Source organism: Helicoverpa armigera, chromosome 3, assembly GCF_030705265.1.
Source record: "Helicoverpa armigera isolate CAAS_96S chromosome 3, ASM3070526v1, whole genome shotgun sequence".
In the NCBI taxonomy this organism is placed as follows: domain Eukaryota; kingdom Metazoa; phylum Arthropoda; class Insecta; order Lepidoptera; family Noctuidae; genus Helicoverpa; species Helicoverpa armigera.
This window is the reverse complement of record NC_087122.1, coordinates 12,691,214-12,701,042: the sequence shown is the minus strand read 5'-3', so window position 1 is coordinate 12,701,042 and position 9,829 is coordinate 12,691,214. Positions and strand designations below refer to the sequence as shown.

Here is a 9,829-nt window from a genome sequence, read left to right as displayed (position 1 = left end):
TTGCCATTACATAGTCATTGAACATCCTTGGCAGTCGGTACGGGTAGTCAGAAGCCAGTAAGTCTGCCACCAGTCTAACCAAGGGGTATCGGGTTGCCCGGGTAACTGGGTTGAGGAGGTCAGACAGGCAGTCGCTTCTTGTAAAGCATTGGTACTCAGCTGAATCCGGTTAGACTGGAAGCCGACCCCAACATAGTTGGGAAAAAGGCTCGGAGGATGATGAGCAGGGGCCCGATTCTCCTAATTTTACTTAAGCGACATACGATTCACGTTCGACTCGGTTCGATTGGGATCAAATCCCGACTCGATTATGATTGAAGCGTATGTGGCATTCCGCTATTTTTTCTTTGAAATAAACGTTTTTATCCTTTTCTGTAATTCCATAATGAATCATTTTGTCTGCAAATTATTTACGATTGCAAACTGATTGTACAGCAAACTACCGTATAGACCAAAATCACCAAAATAGCAGACCAATCGCAAACCAATCGAATGTCATTGGAATACGATTGGTCTTGTGTTAGTAGCAGAATGCCCGATAAAATTTTGGTTTAATTTTAATTGCAGTTTTAGCTACCAATAGTTTTAATTACCAATATATTCTTTAAGATCATATTAGGTACATTTAGAAGATTTAATGAAATATCAAAATTATATTTCCTGGGCGTCAGATGATATTATTTTCTGAAAATCACCCACACTTCAATGAGGACTTTTCCCATGACCGGAAATATTAGAAATCATTTATGTCTAAACTTTATAACTTTTTGTGCAGGAAATTCCGCAAAACGACGTATTCAAATATAAACTCGTGATTTAATTATTCAACAAATACTTTATTGTGGACTAGACAAAGAATAGAACAAGGAACAAAATCACGACTCTCCACAATCTTCAAAATTGATTATATACCACCTCATCATAGCTATATGTTTACTAAGTTGCAGCGCAAATTCCTTCTTCATGTGCAAGAACTCCCTGATGACGGGCAGATCTAGCATGACGAAGGCTTGTCCGTCTATCTCCTCCTGCTTCATCTTGTCTGCAATCAGTTTGCAGTCGTCAGTGCTGCTCAGGTAGGCGTACACGTCGTCGACGGACCAATCCAGCGGGTTTGGCGAGAGCTTTAGTTTTCCTTTCATCCAGGTCATGGCCATATCCTTTTCAAACATTTTGTTATCGGTCGGCAGAGGATCGTAAGTGTTGAATTTCAACTTTTTCAGTTCTGGTTCCTCGGAGTCCGACACGTCGGATATGTTTTTGGCGTCTCTGGAATTGGAGCTGCTCTCGTTGGTTTCGTTCTCGGTGTCGCTGTCGTGCGCGTTCTTCTTGACGCACGTGTTGCTGTATATGGTCTGCACGTCCTTCTTGTTCCAGTGCGCCTCCTTCATCTGTATGGCGAAGTTGGGCAGCTTGGCGCCGCGCGTCTTCATCTCCAGCTTGGGGTAGTGCGTGTGGCGGCGCCGGCGCGGCGCGTCGGGCGAGCCGCACGGCGAGCCGGGCCGCGTGCCGGGCGAGGAGGGCGGCGCGGAGCCGGCGCTGTGCTCGCTCTCCACGGACTCCACGTCCTTGTTGCTCTCCGTCTCCTGCGACGGCTGCTGCTCCTTTTCCTTCTTCTCTGGAGCGGCCTTTTTCTTTTTCCTCCTGCCGTTGACGCTGCCTTTTGGTCTGCCTCGGCGTTCGGTGTTGTGATCTGTAATTGATATATTTTGTGTTTTATCTATGGTTTATAAAAATATCGAACCTCGGATCTGACAAAGGTTCACTTCTTCTTCCCAGCAAAAACACATAGGAAGTGGTGAAGGGCGAGCGTTTTGGGGCTGTCTTTTGTTTTTGACGTTCGAAAAGTGCTGATTTATCAGCCTAATTTGAATAAACGATTTTGAGTTTGATTTTGGTTACAGTTACGCGCATAAGACACGCCGATCCTTTTGGATCTCAATGGCTCAATCCCCCATTTAGCCGGTTGTTTAACAGGGGACGTTCTACCGCACACACAATAGGGAAAAAATCCCGATATGTTACTATTAACTTATTGGAATGTTTTTCCCAGTTTTCTTTCCCATTGAAGGTATGATGAAAATGAAAAATTAGGATAGGGCAAGATGACGATGATGATAAACTTACGGAAGGTGGACTTGTCAACCCGCTGGCAGTCATTAGGGCAGTGGTCGCTGTGCTCGTCGGGGCCGAAGAGACACGGGCAGGCCTGCAGCTTGACGCAGACGCCGCGGCAGAACGACGACACCTGGGTCGCTGACACCGCCACCGGCACGTACGCGTGGTACGTACTGGACTTTAGTCTGGAAATGAGAAGGTTTATTTATAAATTATGTAGATAATTCAAAAGCCAAATAAGGATCATAAAAGCAAGATGATGAACATATTTTAGCTAATTCGTTTTATACTCACTTTGCTCTCAACATTTCGAGCCTCATCCCTTCCTCGGGCGGCCCTTCAGTCTCCCAATCCTTCAACAGCTTGGCCGGCTTGTATGACGCCGAGATTATCTTGTTGAGCACCTCCTTCAGCACCAGAGACAGCGGCCCCGGCCCCACGTGCTTAGGCAGCTGAGATAATTTGTTCCTACTTATCGATGGTCCCGCGTAACACTTGTAGTTAAAGAAAATCCTATCGCACCATTCATCTGAACACTTCATGTCTTCTTTGACCGGCTTCTCTTCAACCGGCTTCGGTTGCTCCTTCTCTACAGTCGTATCAGGAATGTGTAAAGCGTAATCGTTGCTGTCGCACCAACCGACAGGGAATAACAAATCACTGTCTTGAGCATACCAATACTTCTCTCCTATCGGTAACAGTTCCACACACAGCATGTGTTCTACAATACTATCTACGTTCGCCACATGTATTTCTTCATGATTTTGCGGATTTACGGCTTCTAATTTCATATTGATTTCTATTCCTTGTAGCGGCGTTTTGTTCCCGAAGCAGTAATCAGGCGCTGGTACTGAGGATGTCATTGTTAGGTACTCGTCCCAGTCGAAGGGTCCCTCTTTCCAGATTTTGGGATTTTTGAAGGTGAGGCCATTTTTCTGCGCCCAACCTATGGGATATATGTATGGGTGCATGGAGTCGCAGAGCCAGGCCATCTTGGAGTCCTCATAGTCGTCCACGTGGTCGTCTACGACCACAAGGAAGTGTAAATTGTTGAACACTTTGGTGACGGTCGCGGGGCGGACGGTGCGCATGTCTTGAGGACTCAGAGCTTCCACCTTCATGCCGCTGACGAAGTTGTGAGATTCTAGGTTTTGGTTCGGCTGTGGAGGAAAAATAATTAGTATTAGCTTTACGTCATTTGTGGGATAACCACATCATGCATTTGCATTTGGAATATACGCCTAACCGGACTTAAAAGACGTTTCTTTGACATCATATTATTTACTTTTCCTCAATAAAAGCTGGTTCTACTTGGGGTTATTTGGAAATAAATAAAACCATAAGCTTTGATGCATCCAAAAAAGACTCACTGTCATTAATTTGCATCTGTCCTGATGGGAATTACATTTTATGATACTTATTTAATTTTATTTGTTTGTCGATTAAATTATCCCTAACGAATTTTTCATTTTAACTAACAACACTTACTTGAAACAAGTCAGCGGGTGTAGGCTCTGAGATGGCCTCTTCAGCGCTCTGCCGCAGTTGCGTACTCAATTTGTTCTTGCACGAGAATTTGTTCACCTTACCGGGATATTTGAACTGCCACGGAGAACCCTGCCGTAAGAAGAGATATGGAAAATAAGATTTTTGAGATCATTGACTGACCGGTCAAAAACTTCAGTATATAATGAGACATGGTATATAAGATTTTTAAGAAACTTGCTCGATCGTATTTCCACCAGTCAAAGGCTTCTCAAAATCAAATAGGTTATTAAGGATTCTGAAGAAATTCAAGCTGAGTCACGGTAATTTTAGTTTGTGCCGTCTAAGCACTGTCATAGCGCGACGCTTTTAAGAAACGTTTACCGAACGGATAGTTAATTGAGGTATCGTATAATCTCGCCATAGAAATCTTTATTTTAAATAGAAGTTGATTTTTTACTTCGCCTAATTTTAGCGTTAACTATAAGCATAGTCGGTTGACATTCGTTTCGTCCTTTGGTTTATTGCTATCACTTGGATCGACTATTTCTTCACAAAGAAAGGTTGATTGAAACTAGTCGGTACACATCCTCCTGCATACCCAAGGTATACTTACTTAACCTTACCTAATTAGTTTTACTTTACTTAACTTATTATACTAAAGCAATTAAATAACAATTAGAATCGGGGTCACTAAACCCATCAAGTAAACGAGAACACAGGTTCCCATATTTACCGACCTACATACTAAGTACGGAATATTGATAATAATGAAACAATGGAGCTTTGATTGGAGCTAAAATTACATCGCAGATCTAGGCTGTGCGAACACTCGGTAATGGTGTTGAAAGCCGATAGCACTTTATTGTTTTGGATAAAATTCTAACTGCTATTATTGAATGAAGTAAGTGGATCCGTAAGAGGAGCAACACCTGATTTAATTAGGTGAAATTAATTAAGTACGTTTAAAAGCTGTTCTTTTATTTCCGAAAAAAATATTTATAGATAGCTCCAGTGGGTGATCTTTCTCGTAATTTAAATAATCGATCCTTACTTATCGTATTTTTCTGAGTAAAGCAGTTGTTTGTGTTATTCTGTAAAGCTATAAAAAGACTGAAAGGAGGCGAGTTAATGGAGAATGAATGAGCTTTGATTGGAGCTAAATCAATATCGTGATTGGCTGGAAAAGGGCATAGTAGGGACGTTGAATTAATTAACATCGCGCTCGTGTAAATCGGGGTTCAAATGGCAGGTCGAGGTAGAAATATTTCACTATTCTTGGATCCTTTACATACCTAGTAGTTTGGAAATGTGTAAATCAAACAACAATTAAATAGGATTACTTTTGTCTAAAAACAATATAGGTAATGTTTCAGACATAATTTTATGGAATCTGAAATCCCCTGAAATCAATAAGTAGGCTCCTTCCATCACATCCAGGTCCTACTTTGGAGGGGCCAATAACCAAAACCAATATACGATCAATAAACTTACCTTATTGGTAACATAGCCAAAGCTGCTGAGTCGAGGGTTGGAGAAGAATATCCAGAACTGCGTGAGGTCCTCGTCAGCGCCGTCGTATCGGACTAGAAGACGGCCGCCGACGTTCTCACACACCTGACGATAAAAACTTACTGTAAGATGTTGTACTGACCTAGTTTATTTTCATAATAGCTTTACATAACCTTCAGTTGCTTTTGTGTAGAGCAGGGGTTCCTCTAAACTTTAAACTTCATATCAAAGGATAAGAAATCAACACTTTTTTGTTGGAACCTGATTTACTATGCTACGGAACTCCTAGGCTACGCGGAACCAAGTTTGAGAAACTCTAGTCTAGCTGCTAAAGCAATAATGTCTTCGTATTATCGGGAACGGAAAGTCAAATAAATCAGAAGGATCAAAAAGGCTTTAAGGCTTCTAAAGTTCTAACCCTGTAATGGAAGTTGATCATAACACAATTATTATTCCTCTAACAATAGCTCACAAAGCGTTAAAATTTGCCACGGGTAATAAATGTGTTCTATTCGAGGATAACCACGTAATTAAACAGTGACACTACGTAAGCCGTAAAATTATGAGCGGCTATCAAAAACCCTTGTCTGTGCCTCGGACTAACGAACTTAGCCGTAGAGCCTTAAATCTATTAATTACTAGCCGTTCCCCGCGGTTTCACCCGCGTCCTGTGGAAACTACTGGCCGAACCGGGATGAAATATAGCCTATGTTACTTGGGAGAAGTGTAGCTTTCCAACAGTGAAAGAATTTTTCAAATCGGTTCTGTAGTTTCAGAGCCTTTAGGGTCGAACAATAAATCAAAAAATTGTTTCCTCTTTATTATATTAGTATAGCTGATAGACTAGCTGTTTCCCGAGGATTCACCCGCATCCCGGGGGAGCTTCTTCCCGTATGCGGATAAAATATAAGCCTACGTCATCCGTGGAAAATGTAGTTCAAATCGGTTCAGTATTTTCGGGGCCTTTAGGGTACAAAGAAAAATGTTTCTTTATAACATTATTAGGTACCTATAAAAGTACAGACAAGGTACCTAATCCCTTAGCTTCCATCCACACAGAAAGCTATAGGTCAATCTATTCGTAGCCGCTGCGAGGGCGGCATTTTCACGAATTTTCGCTTCAGGCTTCATGGTAGGAAAATAAACTCGCAATTACGGTTTCCAAGAAACAGCCTTCAATATGAAGTTCGCAGAATTTCAGGATTACTCTTGAAGCTTTCAGTAACGTCTCTATTTAAATAAATACGTACCAACGTAGCTTGGGTAATGCAACACAGTGATTTCAATGCAGATATGAATTAAAATACAAATAAATTGCAGAATGGACATTTTGTAAGTTGTTCCTAACGTAATAATCATCACGTTTTAAACACGGCATCAGTTCAAGTCACGTATAATAATGGTCTACTTTGAAACCACTTGTGGCTGTCACAAAAAATATGGACAACGATCGCAGTTATGAATGTTTGAAAGAGGACATTTTTTATCATTGATTGGGCACTTAATCATGAGTTGAATAGTAATTTGGTTCAGTGGAATAGTTTTTGATTAAGCTTGTAACCAACATCTACTTGTTTATACAAGGTCTTCAGCTAACAAATAAAAGTAGAGGTAGAAGCTTACAGGACTTTGTTGTGAACTAAATAAAAGTGTAAATTATTTTGAATCGACACATTACATCAATTGCGACATTACGATTTACGTCTAGTGTCCCGACTATCGAGCGCTAAATAACGACTCAGTATATCCATCCAAATACCATTTACCCAAGCATCTAGAAAACACAATAGTGTGACAATTATAATAAAGTCAATTAAACTTACCGTAGCAATCCAATATCTGTAAGGATCAATCACATTCTGCACCTCCACTTTCATTCCAACTTTGATTCTATCTATTGGGGACAAGCCCTTATTATTTAAAGCTTCAATGGACACCGACTGACCATCTAATAAGGCCTTCTTCATAATCTCTATAATTGTATCTCCGTACTTCTCATTTATCTCATCGGGTGGTTCTATAAGCTCATCATACTTCCCGCACCAGCCGAGTGGATGCACCTTTGTTGTAGATATGTCGCACCAGAAGTCATTGTCTGCGCCAATGAACTTGATCCGCAGGAGGTGCCCGCAGACCATGGTGATCTCTGCTATCCAGTAGATGTCTGGATTGTTCTTATGACACACTTCCAGCAACATACCCTGTTTGATGCCATTGTAGAGACTGGTTTCCACCTACAGGGACAATATTTGAAATATTTATTTCTTGTGATACAAATTATACATGCCAGCAGGCAATTCTTTTACAGTGATGCTTTATTTTAAATCAAACAAGAAGCTTGTTCTATAAAAATTCCAAAATTACATAGTTATCAAAAGCTTTATGCTAGTATGCAATACCACCATTTTAACATTAAAAACATATCACAACTGTTTTGAAAACAAAGACAACTTTTTTTAAAACATCATTTAGTATTGCAGTAACATTAAACAGAAGAAGCATAGTTTATTATTCTGTACATTGTGTTTTTACTGATGCCATCAAACATATATAATTGTATTTTAATATTTCTATCAATTCAGGACAAAGGGAAAAAATAGGGAACTTGTAGCTTATGTAATAAAAATATTTGTAATTATGGTACAGAAAATATAGTGTTAATTTAATATCAGTAAAATAACACAGAGCTTTAATAGCTTTTGAACTTCAATCTCAACTGAAATGAAATAGGATTTAAGACTTTTTAAGGAAAGAAAATATTAATATTGCAATGTGCTGTTCAGGGTCAGTCAGATTAGAGAGACCTTGTCCATATTAATTAAACAAAATATAGCAGTATTATATTCCTTATTAATTTCTGTACAGTTACAATAAAAAAAAATCTTGAAAGAAAGATTTTTAAATGAATAGCTAACTTTTCATGAAACACTTTCAAGTGACTACCTAAAGATAATATAAGAGAACTTTGAGAGAATGACATAATTTAATGCAACTCTTTATAATAATATTTTTGTTATAATTTTATTAATATGACATTATTTTTCAGATTGTACCTAAATAAATGATTTATTAAGTTATTAATAGACAGTATAATATGGAGTCAACATGGTTAGATACCTACTGGTTGCCACACATTGCTAACTGTAAATTGGCCACTTTTTCCTTAATCATTTCATTTAATACTAAAAATAAGCTCTGGGTAGATACTAGGATCACTATTCTACCAACTATGTAAAATAAGATGGCAAGATAAATGGATGATCCAAGTTTCAGACAATTTTTTTATCACTTTTGTTTTTTATGTTCATGACCATATGGTTTCATATTTATTAAAATACTTTCCCTATCAAGTTCGTTATTTTAATACAGTCAAATTGCTTACAAACAGAACTTGAAAGTAATTCAACAGAATAACACCATTGATAAAATGTTCATGGGATAAAAATAGAAATAAATTAAGATGGTACACATTTTTATAAATCCTTGTTTGAAAATAATGTTTCTCAATTTTCGATCCTTGTTTTCGCATTAAAGGAAGATATAAAGAATAACATAACATTGAACTAACAATATAAAATTAATAAAACAATCTTAAAAATATATTATACAACATGAAAGAAATAAATTGAAACTTACATGAGAAAATAATTCTTCAGGAACAGCGACAGTTTTATTCACTTCCAAATAATTGTTCCAATCGAAGTCTGCCATAATTCTTTACTTACTAATAAATAAGAAGTCATCAAATTAAAATAATTATCACAAAACAAGTTAATCGAACGGTCGAACTTGTTACGAATTTCAGAAATTCATTCTTTATTCTCTCATTTCAAGTACGGTGTAGCTGTCTCATCCATTCAATACATTGTTTATTGCTATCTCTTTCGTAGGGCTTTTTATCACAGAAAGTAGTAATGGACTGAAATAACTGTAACAAGAAAATAAATCATCACATTTTAACAAAATAAAAATCTAAAAGGATGTTTTACATTATTTACAGAATTAATCAAAACCAATAAAGTCAATTATTATCTGAACCTACACACTTTATATCAAATCTTATATTTTTAATGAACTTAGAAACAATCCTAAATCTCATAAAAACTAAACGTACATATCATTTAAAAATTAAACGCTGACAGTGCTAGAGGTGTGACATTGGTTTTAAAATACTTCGTATCTATAAGTTAATACTTCGTATAGATCTACAGTTAAAGAATACCATTGACATATATTCTAGCGATAGACAAGAACATCCATACAAATAATTTACCCGCTTATGTCGTCTGTTGACATCTCGTTGACGTATTGTGACATGTAGTCATCCTCATTGATGTTAATTGCTGATGTGTCGCTCGTATTTTGCCTAAATTTTTCATTACTCAAAAAGTTTATATCTAAGTGAATTCAAAATCATGTAATATATCAAAAAGTTTATTTATATCTAATTGAATGCAAAATCATGTAATATATTAAAACCAGGAACTTATTTTTAGAGTTTTTAATATTAATTACGATGTTTTTTTTCTTAAGAGGGCTATCACAAATTTTCGCGAATTTAATTATTTTTTCTTGAAAGTAAGAACATACCATGACAAAGTGAAGTCTGTTTTCATTGATATTTTACCTACTGCCAGTTTTATGGCACATCTGTTTCTGCACGATTTTCTTAATCCATAATTTAAGATGGCGGGCGGGAACAAATTAATGCATA

At 37.7% G+C, this 9,829-nt stretch overlaps 1 protein-coding gene across 1 annotated transcript; it reads right to left on the bottom strand.

The window, feature by feature from the left end:
* Positions 1–815: 815 nt before the first annotated feature.
* LOC110381215 (scm-like with four MBT domains protein 2) lies at positions 816–9,022 on the bottom strand. Its single transcript, XM_064043702.1, has 7 exons — positions 8,752–9,022; positions 6,939–7,349; positions 5,098–5,220; positions 3,607–3,735; positions 2,413–3,278; positions 2,128–2,303; positions 816–1,693 (listed from the first exon to the last, which is right to left on the bottom strand). Exons 1-7 carry the CDS (start codon positions 8,824–8,826, stop codon positions 876–878), a joined length of 2,598 nt encoding a protein of 865 aa, XP_063899772.1. The 5' UTR covers positions 8,827–9,022; the 3' UTR covers positions 816–875.
* Between the last annotated feature and the right edge of the window lie 807 nt (positions 9,023–9,829).